Source organism: Selaginella moellendorffii, unplaced genomic scaffold, assembly GCF_000143415.4.
Source record: "Selaginella moellendorffii unplaced genomic scaffold, v1.0 SELMOscaffold_11, whole genome shotgun sequence".
Classification (NCBI taxonomy): domain Eukaryota; kingdom Viridiplantae; phylum Streptophyta; class Lycopodiopsida; order Selaginellales; family Selaginellaceae; genus Selaginella; species Selaginella moellendorffii.
This window is the reverse complement of record NW_003314272.1, coordinates 1,287,640-1,305,609: the sequence shown is the minus strand read 5'-3', so window position 1 is coordinate 1,305,609 and position 17,970 is coordinate 1,287,640. Positions and strand designations below refer to the sequence as shown.

The 17,970-nt window shown below is 51.2% G+C and overlaps 10 protein-coding genes across 16 annotated transcripts; 5 read left to right on the top strand and 5 right to left on the bottom strand.

Annotated features, from left to right (window-relative positions):
- The first annotated feature begins 130 nt into the window (after positions 1 to 130).
- LOC112346029 (pentatricopeptide repeat-containing protein At4g02750-like) lies at positions 131 to 3,649 on the top strand. The gene has a single exon (XM_024673963.1). It carries the CDS (start codon positions 746 to 748, stop codon positions 2,846 to 2,848), a length of 2,103 nt encoding a protein of 700 aa, XP_024529731.1. The 5' UTR covers positions 131 to 745; the 3' UTR covers positions 2,849 to 3,649.
- Positions 2,949 to 3,641, bottom strand: LOC9658588. Of its 2 annotated transcripts, XM_024673965.1 has the most exons (5): positions 3,574 to 3,641; positions 3,432 to 3,515; positions 3,264 to 3,371; positions 3,141 to 3,205; positions 2,949 to 3,083 (listed from the first exon to the last, which is right to left on the bottom strand). In XM_024673965.1, the coding sequence occupies exons 1-5, from the start codon at positions 3,632 to 3,634 to the stop codon at positions 2,949 to 2,951; spliced, it is 453 nt and encodes a 150-aa protein (XP_024529733.1). In that variant the 5' UTR covers positions 3,635 to 3,641. The 2 variants fall into 2 exon arrangements, with proteins under 2 accessions (XP_024529733.1, XP_024529732.1); XM_024673964.1 differs by having other exon boundaries at positions 3,432 to 3,618.
- Positions 3,650 to 4,113: 464 nt separating the features above from the next.
- Positions 4,114 to 5,156, bottom strand: LOC112346011. The gene is made up of 2 exons (XM_024673929.1): positions 4,230 to 5,156; positions 4,114 to 4,134 (listed from the first exon to the last, which is right to left on the bottom strand). Exons 1-2 carry the CDS (start codon positions 5,154 to 5,156, stop codon positions 4,114 to 4,116), a joined length of 948 nt encoding a protein of 315 aa, XP_024529697.1.
- Positions 5,157 to 5,526: 370 nt separating this feature from the next.
- Positions 5,527 to 7,332, top strand: LOC9658587 (triacylglycerol lipase 1). Its single transcript, XM_002968985.2, has 9 exons — positions 5,527 to 5,718; positions 5,771 to 5,881; positions 5,963 to 6,103; positions 6,177 to 6,287; positions 6,345 to 6,488; positions 6,548 to 6,588; positions 6,648 to 6,727; positions 6,792 to 6,887; positions 6,943 to 7,332. The coding sequence occupies exons 1-9, from the start codon at positions 5,584 to 5,586 to the stop codon at positions 7,254 to 7,256; spliced, it is 1,173 nt and encodes a 390-aa protein (XP_002969031.1). The 5' UTR covers positions 5,527 to 5,583; the 3' UTR covers positions 7,257 to 7,332.
- Positions 7,321 to 8,022, top strand: LOC9650968 (solute carrier family 40 member 2). The gene is made up of 2 exons (XM_024673928.1): positions 7,321 to 7,513; positions 7,572 to 8,022. Exons 1-2 carry the CDS (start codon positions 7,338 to 7,340, stop codon positions 8,020 to 8,022), a joined length of 627 nt encoding a protein of 208 aa, XP_024529696.1. The 5' UTR covers positions 7,321 to 7,337.
- LOC112340431 (solute carrier family 40 member 1-like) lies at positions 7,967 to 9,179 on the top strand. The gene is made up of 5 exons (XM_024674086.1): positions 7,967 to 8,435; positions 8,480 to 8,651; positions 8,712 to 8,849; positions 8,893 to 9,003; positions 9,056 to 9,179. The coding sequence occupies exons 1-5, from the start codon at positions 8,086 to 8,088 to the stop codon at positions 9,152 to 9,154; spliced, it is 870 nt and encodes a 289-aa protein (XP_024529854.1). The 5' UTR covers positions 7,967 to 8,085; the 3' UTR covers positions 9,155 to 9,179.
- Positions 9,115 to 11,052, bottom strand: LOC9658586. Of its 2 annotated transcripts, XM_024674085.1 has the most exons (4): positions 10,655 to 11,052; positions 10,280 to 10,600; positions 10,150 to 10,231; positions 9,115 to 10,054 (listed from the first exon to the last, which is right to left on the bottom strand). In XM_024674085.1, the coding sequence occupies exons 1-4, from the start codon at positions 10,889 to 10,891 to the stop codon at positions 9,135 to 9,137; spliced, it is 1,560 nt and encodes a 519-aa protein (XP_024529853.1). In that variant the 5' UTR covers positions 10,892 to 11,052; the 3' UTR covers positions 9,115 to 9,134. The 2 variants fall into 2 exon arrangements, with proteins under 2 accessions (XP_024529853.1, XP_024529852.1); XM_024674084.1 differs by having other exon boundaries at positions 10,280 to 11,052.
- A 1,331-nt stretch (positions 11,053 to 12,383) lies between these two features.
- On the top strand, positions 12,384 to 13,797 carry LOC9650967 (protein TsetseEP). 4 transcript variants are annotated; one of them, XM_024673801.1, is made up of 11 exons: positions 12,385 to 12,539; positions 12,595 to 12,618; positions 12,697 to 12,723; positions 12,795 to 12,899; positions 12,951 to 13,010; positions 13,059 to 13,118; positions 13,169 to 13,360; positions 13,420 to 13,458; positions 13,506 to 13,553; positions 13,605 to 13,646; positions 13,698 to 13,797. In XM_024673801.1, exons 1-11 carry the CDS (start codon positions 12,476 to 12,478, stop codon positions 13,721 to 13,723), a joined length of 687 nt encoding a protein of 228 aa, XP_024529569.1. In that variant the 5' UTR covers positions 12,385 to 12,475; the 3' UTR covers positions 13,724 to 13,797. The 4 variants fall into 4 exon arrangements, with proteins under 4 accessions (XP_024529570.1, XP_024529569.1, XP_002969029.2 ...); XM_024673800.1 differs by having other exon boundaries at positions 12,387 to 12,539; positions 12,595 to 12,639; XM_024673802.1 differs by lacking the exon at positions 13,059 to 13,118 and having other exon boundaries at positions 12,384 to 12,539; positions 12,595 to 12,639.
- LOC9650966 (4-sulfomuconolactone hydrolase) lies at positions 13,704 to 15,391 on the bottom strand. Its single transcript, XM_002968707.2, has 11 exons — positions 15,306 to 15,391; positions 15,174 to 15,249; positions 15,058 to 15,126; positions 14,913 to 14,992; positions 14,749 to 14,848; positions 14,643 to 14,696; positions 14,513 to 14,590; positions 14,360 to 14,457; positions 14,238 to 14,295; positions 14,057 to 14,178; positions 13,704 to 13,999 (listed from the first exon to the last, which is right to left on the bottom strand). Exons 1-11 carry the CDS (start codon positions 15,380 to 15,382, stop codon positions 13,840 to 13,842), a joined length of 972 nt encoding a protein of 323 aa, XP_002968753.2. The 5' UTR covers positions 15,383 to 15,391; the 3' UTR covers positions 13,704 to 13,839.
- Positions 15,392 to 15,494: 103 nt separating this feature from the next.
- LOC112345964 (autophagy-related protein 13b-like) lies at positions 15,495 to 17,941 on the bottom strand. 2 transcript variants are annotated; one of them, XM_024673798.1, is made up of 3 exons: positions 16,254 to 17,941; positions 16,040 to 16,197; positions 15,495 to 15,978 (listed from the first exon to the last, which is right to left on the bottom strand). In XM_024673798.1, exons 1-3 carry the CDS (start codon positions 17,655 to 17,657, stop codon positions 15,576 to 15,578), a joined length of 1,965 nt encoding a protein of 654 aa, XP_024529566.1. In that variant the 5' UTR covers positions 17,658 to 17,941; the 3' UTR covers positions 15,495 to 15,575. The 2 variants fall into 2 exon arrangements, with proteins under 2 accessions (XP_024529566.1, XP_024529567.1); XM_024673799.1 differs by having other exon boundaries at positions 15,495 to 15,975.
- Between the last annotated feature and the right edge of the window lie 29 nt (positions 17,942 to 17,970).

The following is a 17,970-nucleotide window of genomic DNA, read 5'->3' as shown; positions in this document are numbered from 1 at the left end:
CGGGAGGAGTTCCTGGAGACTTTCCAGGGCATCCTCCACGGGGCGCACCCACATCGCGATCCAGTCCATCCATCGCTCGAGTTCTGCGCGGACCTCATTCCGCGCCTGCGATCATCCATGGCTCCCCGGGTGTGGTCGCGCAGATGGAGGCCCTACGCTGCCTCCATGGACCGGAGCGTCCTTTCTCTAGCACAATCGGCGTTGACGGTCGAGCCCGCAGGAGGCTCGATTGCTTCCTCCTCCCCTGCTTCCCATTCATCGAGATGTCGCTGGAGATTGCGCTCCCAGACAGCGATTTGGAGTCGCGGGACTACCTGGCGCTCCAGAATGCCATCAACGACCACGTCCTCCTTGTCAACGACGTTATCTCCTTTCCCGCGGAGCTGCGCGCCAAAAAGCCACTGAGAAGCATCGCGTCCTTGCAGTTGCTCTTGGATTCCCAGCATCAACACGCTCCAGGAATCGGTGGACAGAACCTGTGCGATGATCCAGGAGAAGGAACGCGAGGTGACGCATTACTACGACGTTGTGATGAGAAACGCTGTGGCTTCTGGCAATGCCGAGCTTGTGAGCTACCTTGAGATCCTCAAGCTGTGCGTTCCAAACAACCTCAAGGTCCACTTCATTAGTTCTCGTTATGGAGTGAATGATGGCGAGTCTGGTCATGGAATTTGGATTGTTCTGTAGATCTTGCGATGAAGCATGCTAAGATCCACAAACCGAAATAAAGCTTTCAAGTTTTCTAATGTGTAGAACTTGTGTGGAGCTCATCAAGGGTGGCAACTTCAATAGGAACGAGTGTTTCAAGCTCATCGATTCTTGCAATGGGTTAGAGGATGCCAGGAACATCCACCAGTACATCAGTAGCCACACTCTTGGCAAAACCCACACTGCGGTGGACGTTCGGATCCACAACAAGCTCATTCGCATGTACGGACGTGTTGGAAGTCCTGCTCTAGCACGACAAGTTTTTGATTCCATCGATTCCAAAGATGCTTTCTCCTGGTACTTGATGCTGGATGCTTACCTCAAGAATGGGCAACTGGTCGATGCTTGGAGGGTTTTTGTCCAAAGTCCGGAGCATGACTTGGTGTCGTGGACATCACTGCTCTCTGCTTATGCCCAGAACGGCCACATTGAATCTGCAAAGAAAATATTTGACGAGATGCCCATGAGGGACATGGTCTCATGGACGTCAATGCTAGCTGCTTACTGTGGAAGCAAGATGATTCTAGATGCCAAAAGAATCTACGACGAAATGCCATCAAGGGACTTAGTGTCTGGAACGTTATTAGTCTCGGCACTTGCCCAGTCTGGACATTTGGAAGAGGCCAAGGAGGTGTTTGATACAATGCCAGAAAGGAATATGTTCTCGTGGAATTGCCTTCTATCCGCGTATTCCTCGAAAGGCATAGATCAAGCAGTGATAATTTTTTATACGATGATGCCAGAGAGGGATTTGGTTTCGTGGAACTCTTTGCTTGCGGCATTTGTTCAGGCACGGGAAGTCGAGAAGGCGGCTCGTGTATTCGCTGAAATGGAGGAGCGCGACATCGTCTCTTGGAACTCTATGCTGGCAGCGTACTCCCAAAGCGCGCACCGCCACAAAGCTGAGATTTTCTTTAGCACTCGAATGCCCTTCCACGATCTAGTCTCTGGCAATTGCATGCTAGCGCTCTATGCACGGGCTGGAATCATTGAGGCTCTAGAGCTCACATTTGATGAGATGATAGAGCGTAATCTCGTGTCCTGGAACTCCTTGCTGAGTGGATATGCCCACATCGGGCATATCGAGAAAGCAAGAGCCGTGTTCCGGCGAATGCCACAGAGGAACATTGTGTCCTGGAACTCCATGGTCACGGCGCTTGCTCGCTGCGAAAACGTGGAGATGGAAGCCGTGGAAGCCATGTTCTCGGCGATGCCGGAGCGAGACCTCGTCACCTGGAACACGAGGCTGGATGCGTATGCCCGGAGAGGGCATATCGAGGAGGCTAGAAAGGCCTTCACCGAGATGCCGGAGCGGAGCTTGGTTTCCTGGACAGCTCTTCTGTCCGCGTACTCTAACAAAGGCCATGCCCGCGATTCGAAGAGAGTTCTGGATTCCATACCCGGTGGCGAGCAGCCAAACAGCGTCTCGTGGACTTGCTTGCTCGTGGCTTACATTCGAAGCGGGCAGATCCGAGAGGCAAGAGAAGTTTTCGACGTGATTCCCCAGCGAGACACTGTGTGCTGGAACGTGATGCTCGCGGCCTACGCTCAGCTCGGCTACCTCGCGAGTGCTCGTCGACTGTTCCATCGCAAGCCAGAGAGCGGCGACGTTGTGTCGTGGGGATCTCTCCTCGCGGCCTACTGCCATAGTGGCCGCTGGGGCGAAGCTCCGCGGATTTTTTGCTCGATCAACTTGGTGAATACTCCCAACGACGCGTGCTTTGCGTCCGTGCTCATTGCGTGTAGTCACGATGGCAAGCTCTACTCTGGAAAGTCTTTTTTTGCGTCCATGAGCTTCGACTACGGCCTCGAAGCCAGCAAGCAGCACTACTCGTGCATGGTGGACTTGCTTTCCCGAGCGAAATACTTTCGTGAGGCCGAGGAGCTCGTGTGGAGCATGCCTTACGAGGCTGATGCGCTCGACTGGATGTCCCTGCTCAGGAGCTCTACCGATTCTTCTCAGATAAACAGAGCAGCAAAAGAGATTCTCAAGCTCAGTCCTGGCAACCCGGCTGCGCTCGTGATGCTTGCGAAGCCTGTGCACATGGATGCCGACAAGGAAAAATGCATATCTCATTTCAGTGAAACTTTATCAGCTTTTAGAAAGAATCCACAAAAAACTCAACTCAGCAACTGCTGAAAAGGCCTTTAGTGATGTGACGAACTTGAGCTCCAGAAATGGTGATATTTCCTTGCGAAAACGCCTTTGTGTATGGCCCCAATCCTTCATGACAGAAGTGTTAGAGCAAAAAAATAAAGATTTTTTTCTTCCTGCCTATGATATCCATCGGGTGGAGCTGCAGTGCTGCGGTGTTGTAAGATTCGACTAGTGTTTGGAGCAGTCCTTCGCCCTCAGTGGCTATGAGAAGCTCGCGCTGGTCACAAGGAGATTATTTATACTTGCAAAAAAAAAAAAAAAAGAAGAGCAGCACCTTAAACTTGTCGGATTTGTCATAGTAGCTCGTAAGAACCAGCAAGATGTCAAGTTTTTTGGATCCTGTTGAACGTTTTCATGTCATCCTTGAAACCAAAAGAACAAGAACCGAAAAAATTACTTTGGAGGTGGACGAGCTCGTCGGAAACTCCCGTTTCAACAGTGAGGAACCTGCTCAAAGCAATGCCCATGGCGCACATCCCGATCCTTGCTATTCTTCCCGAGCTACCTGCAGGCCATGAACGAATTGAAACCGATCAAACAAGTACATAGACAAACATATGCAAACCTGCTGCCGAAGTCCAGACTTCGATCTGTTTGTTGAGAATCTCCCTGGGGCTCAACACGGACAAGTCTGATACTCTCTTCCGGACTGACGAGACGAAATGAAACATCATGAGAGGAGGAGCACGGAAGTAAAGCATACTTACGCATTTTGAAGAAACCATTGCGACCATAGCGTCCCGCCCCATTCAAGAGCAGAGTTGCCATGGCGACGTCTCTGCTTGAGCACTGGCCAATGGACAAGTCAAGGTTGCAAGTGTCGATCAAAATTCCAGCGAGCTACACACATTTTTCCATCAGACAGAGCTCGGACATGGATTTATAGCTGATTACCAAAAGTCGACTCAAGCCTCTTCCTTGTAAAAGCTTGGGAGCCTCGGAGGCGAATTTCTCCGCGACCAAAGTGCAGCACGAGCCAACCTTTCATATGATAGAAAAGAGAAAAATCACAAAATCATTTTGTAATAAAAACAAAGACCAAGCCAGTAGCACCTGTAGGATCTTCTTTTCAGTCTGAAAGTAAAAGTGAGAAGAATATTAGTTTCGTAGTACAGTTAATTATCTAAAGTACCATGCTGTGTTCAAGCGTTTCAACGATCACATCACCTAAGCTCTGCGCGACAAACTTGAAATCCAAAACATAAAATATTTTGAAATTACGTACCTCGTGGACGGGTTCGAGCTTCTTATGATCCACTAAGACAAGCCTGAGATTACCAAATCGATGATAATACGTTAAGCTAATCTGACAACACAAAAGAATAAAAAAGCAAGAAAAACAAAATGGATGGCAACAACACACCTCATCCGAGAAAACAAGAGACTCTACATCGAGCTGCACTGCCTTAAACAGCCAATCTATTTCCGTGTGGATTTGGAGATCACTCCTCTTCATGTTGACGACGGGTACAATGCAGTGGTTTTGTGATTCTCGCTTGGTGTGAAGGAAGTAAGCGTAAGCAATCGTTGAAACCACAGAATCCAGGTCTGATAAACAACCACAAAGAAGAGCTACAGAGAAAACCAGCTCGTAAGTGTAATCATCACCTGGGAAATAGCTGCCGAGGACGACAGTCAAGGAGCGTCCTGGCAATCCGGACTCAATCTCGCCTCTCACCTCGGCGATAAACTCGTTGATCCCAAGAACGTTATGATCGGGTGCTGGAGCTGGAGGGAGCCATCCCCCGTTGTAGAAAGCCGCGGCCACACCCGAGACGGTGAGAGCATTCCGGGTGCTGCTCATGGCACAGCTCGTGAGCAGCCGGTTGACGTTGTTCCTCGGCCTAAACACAGCCTCAAAGCTCTCGGACGAGACTGGTGGAGCTTTGCCGATGGTGGACGAAGAGTTTGAGGCGTCGGCCTGATCGATGCTGAGCTCGAAGCGTGACTGGATTTCTCCCCCTCGCTCGAAAGTGTCACTAGCAGCCTGCGAGGCATTCGTGATCGAGTGCTGCTTCGTGCTGTATTGCCTGCTCAGCTTGGGTAGAGATGGAGTTTCATTCTCCAGGTTGATGTGGATGAAGTCGGGGATGTTTTCTCCCTCCTCATGGGTGGCGATGTATGGCGAGTGATCAGCTGTTCCTCCTCCATTCTGCTTTACGTAGAGGGTCTCATAGATATCCTCCACATCCACCGAATAGGGAGAGATCTCTGCGCGTTTGGTCGTAGTGTTGTGCCCGATGTAATACGGGCTTTCCTTCATGCGCTTCTGCAGGAACTTAGAGCCCATGATAATCAATAGCAGAAGACGAGAGAGGAGGAGCCTACCTGTTTTGCTTTCACGAGTTTAGTCACCATGTTCGCTAATCAAATAGCTTTTCTTTCTTCTCTTGGATCTAGAAACCCTGATCAAGATCGAGAGGAAGGAGCAAGCTGGAGAAAGCGGACAGCTCTGACGAGTTCCTCCAGGAGACAACAATTTGTCGCCTCGTGACATTTGTCCAAACATCAACCGCAAAGAATTAGCAGGAATGCTGAAAAAAAGGAGTAGGCAATCGCAGAACCTTTCACTTGACCAACTTTGATCTTGTACATACATAGATCTTGTCATACCTTGGTTCTCCTGTTAGTAATGCTAATAGTCACAGTCGAATATTAAAGGTTTAAATATTGTGAAGAGGGATGTTTGAAATTCACGGCAGGGCAGAGGGCTGGATATGGAGTGGATGTGGGCAATCGCCGCCACAGTGCTCCTCTGTCTCTCCTTACCTTCCTCTGCCTCGCTTGATCGAGGAGCTGGCTTGTGCAGCGTCTTCGTGCGGCCATTTGGGTATCCTTGTCTCGAGCACAAGGTAATGATCTTATCTTGTCACTCCTCTTTCACGATCAATCGACCCGACACAGGTGACCACTCTAGATGGATTCCACGTTGCTGTCCAGCGGATCCCGTATGGAGTTCGCAAGGGTGGTGCCCTTCCTCGTCCGGCAGTCTTGCTCCAGCATGGATTGCTCCAGGTTTGAGAGTTTTTCATGTTTCGGGATATGACTAGGGAGATCATCTCTGAAAAGAATTTTCTTCTTGTTTTTGATTTCCAGGGGGGCGATACTTGGTTTCTGAATCCGCCATCGCAATCACTTGGTTTTATCCTGGCAGATGAAGGTTTTGATGTGTGGATTTCCAACGGCCGTGGAACTTATTGGAGCCGGGGTCACGAAACTCTCTCCATACACGATAAGGTTCTCGATCATGATCATCATGGCTTTCCGTGCTCCTCATTGGTTTGTGTGATTGATGACAAATTATTCACAGAAATACTGGGACTGGTCTTGGGACGAACTCGCAGAGTATGACATCCCAGCAATACTGGAGTTTATTCACAGCTCAACATCTTCGGAAGTGTTTTACGTTGGCCATTCTCAGGTGTGGGACGTATGTTTCTTCTTGTGCTGAATTCGATCCTCTCTCCGGTTTTCACAGGGCACCATCATAGGCCTGGCGGCGCTAACATCACCAAAAACTTCTCGACTGGTATCTGGTGCGGCATTCCTGAGCCCGATCACGTACTTGGATCATATCACCTCCAAGCTCATTCGTACTGCCGCATTTCTTTACATTGACGCGGTACGTAGCTTCTTGCAACCTCTGGAGATGGTTTCGATTTACCCGGCTCCCACTGACAGATTTGCAATGCGGTTGGTCTGTATGAATTCAACCTTCACAAGTAAGGTTCTTCTGATTTGATTTGCTTTCCTGCTCAATCAAGTCCTGCTGCTTGTCCAGCGAAATCGGCGTGGAGCTCGTTGACAAGGCCTGCGCAGATCCGGAAGTGGACTGTGGAAACCTTCTGGCGGCCATAACTGGTAAGCCGGTCTCGAGCTGTGAACTCGTTGTGACAGGCAAAACACTTTGGTGGTTTCCTTCTAGGTCCCAACTGTTGCTTCAACGTGTCGAGAATCCCATACTACTTGCAGTACGAGCCACAGTCCACGTCTCTCAAGAACATGCAGCACCTCGCACAAAGTCGGTACTCTTTCTTCCTCTTGTCTTGGCGATAAAGCTCTTTGATCTTCTTCAGTGATCCGGAAGGGCACGTATGAGCGGTTCGACTATGGCTGGGTGGGAAATCTGCGAAACTACCGCCAGCTCCATCCTCCAAAGTATGACATCGCCACCATTCCTGCCCTTCCAGTGTGGATGGCTTACGGTGGCAAGGACTGCTTGTCCGACACCAAAGATGTCGCACACACACTGGAGCTCCTCACTTGCAACCCCAAGGTGCTGTACGTGGAGGATTATGCACACCTCGATTTCATCCTCAGCACTCGAGCGCGGGACGACGTCTACAACGACATGATCGCTTTCCTCAAGGGCCACTTCAGCACTAAATGACTTGTGCGCGCGTGCGTGTATATATATACTTCGACTGTAGCTAGAAAGCTTGATAAATCCAAGGCATTTGCAAGCATCACTATGGTGGACGGGGAGCTTTGCGGTCGGGATGGCGATGGTGGCGAGGAGTTTAATTCTTCTCAGACGCTTCTCGTGGCGTTGGATCAATTTGGAGGAGAGGAAGAAGAGGAGGAGGAAGAGGTGGTGGATTTGAGGCTCTTGTACGCGGCTCAGTTCTTGGGGCGATGGGGAGCCGGGTAAATTGCTCTCAGGATCCCATCTTTCTCGGATTGATCATGCCAGTTCTTTGCGCAGAATGTGGGATTTCCTGGTCGCTCTGCTGCTCATGAGAGTGGGATCCAATTCTCTGCTCCTCACCGCGGCGTATGGCCTCGTCCAGGCCGCCGCAACGTCGGCATTCGGCGCTGCCATTGGAAGCGCAGTCGACAAAATCAGCCACATCAAGGCGAGCAAAGCCAAACGCTTGCGATCGTTCTTTCCTCTAATTCTGTGTGACCATGCGCAGCTTCTCCGGCTTGGAATCGGGACACGAAACGTGTCCATCGCCTTGTCCGCCACTGCCCTTTCGCCGCTGCTCATCCCGGGATCAATCCCGCCATTGGGCAGGAAACTCGCGATCGCAAGTGTCCATTCCCTGGGCGCCGTGGGGATTCTCAGCGGGCTGGCGGTGGGAATCCTGCTCGAGCGGGACTGGTCGGAGTCCTCTGTTTTTAGGGATTTGGGATTTCTTTTAACGGTCTCTTGATTTCACAGGGCTGTGACATTGGGCGAGCTTCCGGGGCAGAGCCTCACGCGTATCAACTCGGCGATGAAGCGGATCGATCTGGTTTGCAAGATGCTGGCTCCCGCATTCGTGGGGATCTGGCTGAGCAGCTTCTCGGCGATTCCTTGCTTGATCGCCACTGTCGCGTGGAATGGTTTGAGCCTCGCTCTGGAGTATCGGCTTTTGTCTACCGTCTTCCACCGCGCCCCTGCGCTCCAGAAGCTCTCCAGATCCAAGAAATGTCAGGATAAACTTGATCCTAGAGCTCTAACCGGAGTCACGCAACTCGTCAAGGGAGCTTGTATTGCGATGATCGATGGATGGGCGAGCTACTTCAGACAAGAAGTGGTGCTAGCAGCGGTGGCATTGGCAGTCCTCCACTGCACAGTTCTAAGGTTCGAATAAACTTCCTCTTCAATATTTCTATCTTTTCTCCCAGCTTTGGATTTGTGATGACTGCCGCATTGGCATGGAAGGGAGTGCCAGCGCACATAATTGGTGTTGCAAGAGGCCTTGGAGCATTCTTAGGAGTGGCAGCAACATATATGTATCCAGTTCTCCAGTCCAGGGAAGGAACCGGCAAAGCAGGCCTCTGGGCCATCTCGACTCAAGTAAATGCCCCTCTCGTAGAAAACATCCCGGAAGAACTCTCTCAAAACGTCTTTGTGCAGTGGCTGTGCTTGATGGTGAGCGTGGCCTCGGTTTGGATCCACAAGACCAGCGTCGCGGCATCACTTCTTATCTCTGGAATCGTAGCTTCTCGACTGGGCCTGTGGATGTTTGATCTGGCCGTGACCCAGCTCATGCAGGCAAGAACTTAAGCTTGGCTTTCCTCTCATTTTTGTGATCCAGTCCACAGTCGAAGAACAAGAGAGAGGAAGAATTGGTGGCGTGCAAAGCGCCTTGCAATCGCTGATGACCCTCCTATCCTTCGTTATAACTATTCTAGCACCAGATCCAAAGGTGGTGATATTCTTTCAGGTACCTGATGGATGGTCTTGTATTTCATTTACAGGAGTTCGGAAGGCTTGTGATCATCTCCTACGTCATCGTTACAATTGCAGCCTTGCTCTTTTCATCATACTTCTACAGATCTAGCTTACAAAAATCGTGAGAGTACTGTCTGCCCAGCTCGCCAACGTTTGCAGCGTACTCACACTCAAGGCGACGAAGGTGTTGTTAAAGTTCGTGACGATATGAACAGTTGTGTCTACAAGCGAGTAGTCAGCATGACCACTCCCTTGAATCCCATCGGATGCGCCTACTAGTAGATGATCATGCAAAGCCTTCACTTGATAGATTTCTCGCTGTTGGTGATCGGGAAAGCTCGTGTTTTCCAGTAGCTCTAGGCTGGAGTTCATGCTCGAGTCCACATCTCCAAGAAGAGCCTGGGCCTGGTTAACGTAGTATGGATACTTCAACTGGCACGATAAGATCATCACTGGAAGATGGTTTCTAACCCCCGATTTTTGAGAACTTTGCTGGCTGTTGCTATTATCCTCCTCCTCGTCGTCTCGATGGTGTAGCAGTCCATGCATGAAGAAGCTAGAAAGCCTGGCAACCGTGAGAACCATCCCCGAGAGAAGGGCGATCTCCTGCGAGGATCTTCCCTGCTCTAGCAGCGAGAAGAAAGCTCCCCAAACTGGTATCATGAGGCTGCTCATGGCGATGGTGGAGCTGTTCACTCCTCGAAGGCCTCGCATTTCCAGCAAACTCCCCAGGCCGACGCAGACGAGGCCACTGAAAAGCAGAGGACACCACGGTAGCGTTTGTGCTTCGCTCACGAGACTAGTCCAGGAGTTGAGGTGGCTCAGCTCCACTCCAGCGTTGAGGATCGAGAGAAGCGACAGCTGAATCGCATTTAATCGCACGGGGTCTCGGTTCCTTCCAAGTGATTCCGATCGAAGAAGCTGGAGGATGGAGAAGGATGCCTCGACAATCGCCCAGGTGCTATCACACGATGGTAGAAGAATTCCCTTCCATCCAGCTCCTTCTTCTTCCAGGAGTCCCATGCCTGCCATGGACGACCAAAGTTCTAAGTCAACGACTTTAACAAGAAAAGAAGTTGCCAATTCCAACTCAAAACGATCATGAAGGCCACGAACTTACCGAGGAGAGCCGCCGTGATAGCCAGCCATGTAACTTTGCTTGATCTCCCGGCATAGAGCTGCATGACGGGAATGCCAAGAACCTGTAAAACGAAGATCAAAACCTACGCGTTCTTTACGATCGGGCTCACCGTCAATGCATAGAGCAGTGAAGCCGCGTTCATGTCGGTGCTTCTCGGGCTGCTACTCGAGAGAAGGCTGTGAGCAAACGTCCACAAGCTAAGCTCCACTCCAGCTCGAATGTGGCCGCCATCGTCGCTCTTGAGGCTTCGAATCAGAAACGGAAGGAACACAAGCGACGCCGACGCGTATTTGACTGCCGAGTTTAAAGTTGCTGGAGCTGCTCCTGCGTCCACGAACTTGGAGATTACGTTTCCAAGGCCATAGAGCGCAGCAAGCAAATTCAGTAGCACCAGCTTGTCTCGATGATCTTTCTTAGATCCATCCAAGCACTGGACAAGACAAGAAAGATCAGCTCGAACTCGAACTTTCTCGACGATACTCACGACTTTTGGCGAGGAGGGCGTGGAGGAACATCTTCTGGAGGCGAGAGCAAAGCCGCGCGAAGATTTTCTAGAGGCCCTGTTGAGACGAGCCAGGATCTTGACAACGGTGTTCTTGCGCAGCCTTCGTATGCCATTTCGCCCGTTTGCAACGTTGCATTTCTTCTGGGGGGAGAGGGCCACAGCCGGGGCGCCAATTAAGAGATCGCTCAAGGACTGCTGGCTGCAAGAGCGACGCATTTGCAATGGGTTTCTTGGATCCCTTGTTGCGGAACAAGCTTCTCGCGCGAAAGATCGATCGCCTATGGAGAAGGTGTGAAGAGTTTATAGTACCTGGTTTTGTCTGAGGTTGTCTTTATCACTGTGGGTGGGTTCGTGGATCCTCCATGCTGCAACCAGCACCGCTAGAAACTCCGTTGTCAACAGTGGCATATTCGAAATCGCGTCAGGCGGCCTGGCCTCATGCCAAACACGAGAAAAGATCTTTCGCTTGTACCTCTACTCGCTTTTGCTTTCTTCTACGTCACGTATACATGGGAAGATGCTCTCCAAATCGATTGAAATCACTCCATGCGAAGCTCACATCCGAGGGACACGTTTCCGGATTCGTTACAATAGCTCCAGAAAGGAAAGTTCGAGCCAAAGAAAGGTATTTGTCACATGTCATTGACAAAATGCCCACCCCCAGGTCGAAAGTTCAATCCTCTCTCACCTCTAGACTGCAAACTTTTTGTGGAAGAACGTCATCACGATAAATTTGAGTGACCTTGACTCTCACCCGGTGTGCTCTAGCAAAATGCACGAGGCACACATTACTCCATGCACGATATCCCGGATCAAAATGGGCGGTTGTCCAAATGCGTACTATTGACAGATTTGGAGGAGTTCAAGCTTTCCTCAACACACTTTGCAAATGCAATATGTGTAGATCTTAAAGCTTTTGATTTATACCAAGGTTGGGAGTTCAAGCTTCTCTTGCAACTGCCCAAATTGACAATTTGGGCCAGCGCGTCACAGCTATAGAGGCATGCTCAAGTCGAGAGTTCGATCCTCTCTCACCCCAAACTATGAAAAGAGCTTCTTTCCTCACGTCAAATAAAGATGCTTTCTCTCCAAAAGCAAATGCCAAAGAACCCATCGCCATTTTACAATTATGAGCGTGGTGGCGCAGTCTGGCCACCGCGTAAAGCTCGGCATCCTTTAGAAAAATGTACTCCACCTACGCTGCAAGATGCGCAAATGACTAACTTTGTTTTTATTTATTCTGATCTTTCTCATCATAGCACCATGGGATGGTGGCGCGTAGCTATGGAGGTAGCCTTCCTGAGGTCGAGAGCGATCCGTGCGCTTGATGCCCAGAGCGGGCATTTTACGTGTCGAGAACCTCGGACAAGAAGTCCCTCGTGGCCGACTCGAGTTTGATCCTTTCCCACTCCAAGTAAATTAAACTTTGGTAGTGCTACGGGCATCATTAATCCTTACCGATTTTGTAAATCTCCCCCAGTGGCAGGCATATCTCGTCGTACCTGTTGTGCTTCCAAAATTCTCGACGGACGGCCCACTCTCCATTGAGCACGACATCTGCATAAAACAGAAGCTGGCAACTCCAGCACAAAGAAAGATGGGAAAAAAAAAAGCCGGCCATTGCCTATTAAGGTGGCTCGGTCTTTTCAGCAACTAGGTGCATACGACAGTCCAGCGCGCGTGGTTACGCAGTCCATGTACCACTCATCGCTGTCACTTTTGGGGTGCGCTTAAAAACCCCACTCTTTCTCTCGAGTGGAGATAAGATCATCGATCAATCGCTCCGTAGCCGCGAAAAGGATGAAGTTCTTCGTTTTGTTGGCGTTTGCGTACATCGCATTGTCGAGCCTGAATGGAGCCAAGAGTAAGGATATCGCTGGTTTCTCACACAGAAACTTAAGGTTCTTCCATTTTGTCAGACCGGGCCGAGGGAGGAACACTCGGTACGAACCAGCTGAATCCAAGTACTGAGATTTTTCTCTTCTCTTTTTCTTTTCTTGTTTACAAGCTTTTCCTCGCAGTTGGTCGCAAGCTGATTGACAGACCAGGTACTTCGTTTCTATTGTTTAGTGGCGCATTATATAACACTCGCAGATGCTTTCTTCTTTCGTTTTTCCAGGTGGTGTACCAGTTCCGACGAAGCCTGCACCCGGAGACGAACCCAAGCTAACTCCAGGAGCTGATCCTTTACCATCGCCCGGAAATGAGCCAAAGCCGCAGCCAGGTTGGTTACAAGTCATTTTTCTTCCTGTCATTTTACCAAAGCCAAATCCAGGAGACGAGCCAAAGCCAAACCCAGGAGACGAGCCAAAGCCAAACCCAGGGGATGAACCAGGTCTGCACACTTCATTCTTGCAAGTTTGTCATTGTATTTGTCTTCCAGGGAACGAACCAAAGCCAAACCCAGGAGACGAGCCAAAGCCAAACCCAGGGGATGAACCAGGTCTGCACACTTCCTTTTTTTGCAAGTTTGTCATTGTGTTCGTCTGCCAGGGAGCGAACCAAAGCCAAATCCAGGAGACGAGCCAAAGCCAAATCCAGGAGACGAGCCAAAGCCAAACCCAGGAGACGAGCCAAAGCCAAACCCAGGAGACGAGCCAAAGCCAAACCCAGGAGACGAGCCAAAGCCAAATCCAGGAGACGAGCCAAAGCCAAACCCAGGAGACGAACCTTTGCCACAGCCAGGTCTGTATAGCATGTTTTCAATGACCGATTCATTCATCACGAACCATTGCCAAAACCAGGAAGAGCAAGGCCAAATCCGAAGCCTGAACCAAAGCCAGGTCTTTTCTGTTTCCCTCTTCAGTTTCCAACTTTTTGTTTTGTGCAGAACCGCGTCCTGGAGGCAAACCACTTCCTGGAAACAAGCCCAGGCCAGGTTTGCACTTTTCTATCAGCTTTCTACCTACTTTATTTCCTTTTTCTCCAGGCAAAGGCCCACTTCCAAAACCCGGTGATGAGCCAAAACCAGGTACGTCTTCAGATATGCGGTGTTAAAGCTTTGCTGACTGATAATGTGCAGGTGATGGACCAGTTCCAATACCGTGAGCACAGATGGTGCGAATGTATAGATGTGTGTGAGCACTGAGAGTTATAATAGTAAACGAGGTGTTAAAAGTTTTCATGTTGTTCTTTGAAATGTGTCGAGTCTCAATCACACCATTTCAGCTGCTTGCCGCCCAAACACCTCCAAAGACTTGCCTTGCCGTCTTACCGAGCAGCCACTCCAGCTCGTCTCGGGACACCGTACCGTGATCACGCGCAGCGTGTAGAATGCCTACCGCGTTAGCGTATCCACACTCCTGATTCACAAAAGGAAAATCACTGCCACAAGAAAGGAAAGATTGTCAATCTGATCGTATTTTGTGACTTCTTGCTGACCTTCCCCACATGAGTCTCCTAGGACCGTAGACATCCAGCAGCCGACGCAGCATTGTCCAAGTATCCTTGTACGGGTATGACTCTCTCGACACCCGAAAGAATGCGCTCACTTTGACGTAGACCTGTGAAGAAGTTTTTCGTTTTGTGTAAGTGCATAAGATTATATGTAGTGTAAGCAAACCTGTGGATATCGAGCGAGGCCCAGGAGCGAGTTCCATGTCGCAGTTTCCTCTTCGGTGCTAGAAACACGACACAGAAGAGTAAAGCCAACAGTGAGCTGGATTATGAATTTGAGCAGCTCACACGGCCGGCTTGCAGAAGCCAAAGTGATCAATCAAGACAGTGGTCGATGGATACAGAGAACACAATGTCTCGATCTCCTCTATGTGAAGAGAGAGTCCCTGATTCATTTACAAAGAAGATCAAGGATCACGAGATCTTTAAAGTGAAGTCTACCTTGAAGCACATGAATCCCACCGGTATGCCAAGCTGCCCGGCCTTTGCAAACATTCGCTTGCCAACTTCGTTGGTCATCTGTGCACGAAAGAGAGAGTTTGGAACAAAAGCTTTCTGGTCAAAGGCTTGCCTTCTCTCCAGACGGCCACAAGTATGGATTGAAGCGCACAGCCCGGTATCCATCCTGCGAGGCAAAAGTTTGTAGCAAAAGCAGAAAAATGGAAGAAGCAACTTACATGCTCAACTAAGCGTTCGAGTTCTGCCAAGCCACGACCGTCTTGTTCGGGGTTTCCCAAGCAGCACCCAACGAATTTCTCAGGGTGGCTTTGCAGCACACTGCTGATTCCACATTGGTGCTTCTGGAAGACAAAGATCCTTGCAAACGAGTAGAGAACATCACCTTGTTACGTAGGAGTGATCAAACTTGTGATTGATGGGCTGGACAATCAGAGCGCCAGCAACGTTAGCCTCACAAAGCTTCTGAAAGCCGAGACACGGAACACCCATTTGATCCAGAGAGAAGAAAGAAAAGAAAAACAACTGACATCGAGAAGGAGTTGAATGCTTCCATCGATTGTGGGTTCTTGGCCAGGAAAATACGGAAAGTCTTGTGCCTGATGAACAAGCATTACTTATCTGTTTCCAAGCTCGACAATTTAACCTCTTTCTTTGACGCCCAGACGTGCAAATGGCTATCCACAATCCTGCCACTGCTACTCGCCATAGCCAAAACTTGCCTGGAGTGACGAAGCAAAAACGAATTAAGCAAAGCCGCAACTTGAAAGACACTCGCCTCTTGTTGGCGATCAAGGCGGCATTGTGCTTGATCGCACCACAAAAGCGAAACCCTGTCGACGAGACTAAAGCCATTGTCCCATGAAAATCCTTTTTTATTTTTTAATTTTTTCTGTCAAGATATCAAGTTTGTGCAAGAATCCAAGTTTGCAAATTCTTTGCTTGGGTCTGTGATCCATGCGAGCGATGGATCAATCGAATTTCAATAATAATAAAAATCAATGTTGTCCAAACTTGGTACTTTTTTCTTGTTTTGTATATACACAATTCATTGTCTGCTTGCCTGTACACTTCCTTGCTCGGTCAGGATGAATTTGCGCAGATCCTTGTACACCTCCAGCTCCTCCAGCGCTTCGCTCGTTGTCTTGAGGCTCTTGGTCATCTGCTGCTGTCGATAAACATGATGCGGTGCTTGATACGCTGCCGCGCTTGCTTGATACCTGTGCTGCTGCACTGCTCCTGGAATGGGACGGCTCTTTGATCGCACCACCTGGTGTGTCGCCTCGGGCGATGCCACTGCTGCCATGTCCACCTCTCCTCCTGCTAGCGACCACGATCGCCCCTGCAGTGGCGGGGCTGATTTGAGAAGCCTCACGAGTGCGCCGACCGCAGCATGCTGCGACTTTGGTCCGGAGGCTTCGAAGACATTGGTATGTCGAGTCCGGGGACTTCTGATAGTTACAAAGTGTGATACAGAGAAAAGATCCGGAAAAACAAACACTCCAAACAAACCTGCTTTGGAGCTCCTCGTCGTCCTCGTCCACCGCGAAGGGACAAGCGAATTCCTCGTCGTCCGTGTCGTCACGGAGTTTGATGGACGACCTCGACAGCGAGACGCGAGGGGAGCCGTAGAGGGAACGCTTGACACCAGAGGGAGGCCCTTCATCTCCCTAAGTGGACAAAGTCAGACAAGCGGCACAAAGAGAACCGTAAGAAACATGCTTACCTGACTCGATTGGTATGGATGAGGAGGAGATATCAGCAGCATCGATTCTGCGAGCGTCGACGCCGACAGCCGTGGGGGCACATCCCCTCGGGCACCGGAGAGATTAGAGCTCGCGTAGACATGCTGGGGCGGCTGCTCGAAGCTCCTCCTCGGAGTTGGCGGAGGAAGCGCACTCCTGTCGGGCAGGCCCCGGACGCTCGAAGGCTTTGGGATGCTAACCGGCGCGGTGGAGTGCCTAGGCAAGTATCTGGCAAGGCTGCTCTCCAGCGAGTGGCACGTCCCCGGCGGCGAGGGATTCGGCGGAGAGAGCCTCGACCTCTGCTGCTGCTGCTCGTAGATTGGAATCGGCTGGCTATGGTTGGTCCTGGTAGTCGGAGGAGCAACCGGGGAGTGCTGGCGAGAGGAAGGCGAGCTGCCGAAAGATGGTGACGAAGGTGGCAGAAGCGTCGGCGACTGGAGCTTGTTGAGCCCGCCACCCCAGCTGTGGCGGCGTCCAATCCCGGATGGCGGGCTCGGCACGGAAGTTGGCACGGAGACAACGTGAACTCCCCGCCTTCCAGAAATCCCACCGCAAGGAACCGACCCCGTGAAAGAGTCCGCCGACAGCCTCCGCAAAGGATCCGTCGTGGGGCTGCCAACGTAGTCCGCGATGATCCTGGGAAGAATCGCGGGAGTCACCTCCAGCGCGGTCACGGCGGTGGTGTGGCGGTACGCCACCGAGACGGCCAGCCGGCCCATCGGGGTCTCCACTGGAGCAAAGCCGCGAACTTCCATGGCCGCTTCATCCGGGAGCAATGGTGGCGGCGACGCCCAGACCTTGAAACCCAGGCTGAAGCTCCGGCTCTGCGACGACGAGGTGGCGAGGTGGAAGAGGCGATGGGCCGGGAGAGTCCGGACCGAGCAGTAGAGCGTCCTCACGAGGATGGTGGCGCGCTTGTAAATCCCTGGAACTTCTAGCGCGTGGCTGCTGCTAGACCCGCTGCGTCGCTGGCTAAACCGCTCGTGGCTGATCGTCCATCTCTCGAGCACTGTCCCGTAAGAGTCCTCGGCCTCCCCTTCGCTCCACGAGTCCGGAGTCCCCGGCCCTCCTCCTCCACGAAACCTGTGATCCCCGGAAGATCTATCCAGCAGAATGTCCACCACCATGGGAGGATGATCTCCGGGGCCCCTCCTCCAGGGCTCCGCGCTCTCCAGCGCCGCGGGGCAGTCCCCAAGCACCAGATTAAACCAGCGGTCCTTGGAGGAGGAGGAGGAGGAGGCCGGAGAGGGCGAATCCCTACCTGGCTGCGACGAGGAGTTGGAGGAGGAGCACGGGATCCTGGCCTCGAGAATGATGTGGAGGCATTTGACGAAAAACTCGACAATGATCTGCTCCGTCTTGGACATTGACAAGGAGCCCGCCATTGTCGTCACTCGTGGCGCTGTTCTTCCTCCTCCTGTTCTTGCTTGCCCCGCATGACTGGACGATCACCCCATGCCCTCTCTCTCCTCCCTTCCCCGGCGTCACAAGAACTCGCGCAAAAGGCTTCTCCCTTTTCCCTGCGGATGGAATCCGACAGCGTCTCCCCCTCCATTGCTGCCGTGATGCGCAAATCTCATGGCGATCTCCCCCTCCACTGCCGCCTGGATTTACCTCGATGGAGGAGAGAGATAGTAGCGCCCGTCGTGGAACCCTAACCCTAGGGGGCTAGAGCTCTCCTTCCCCTGTATTCTTAAA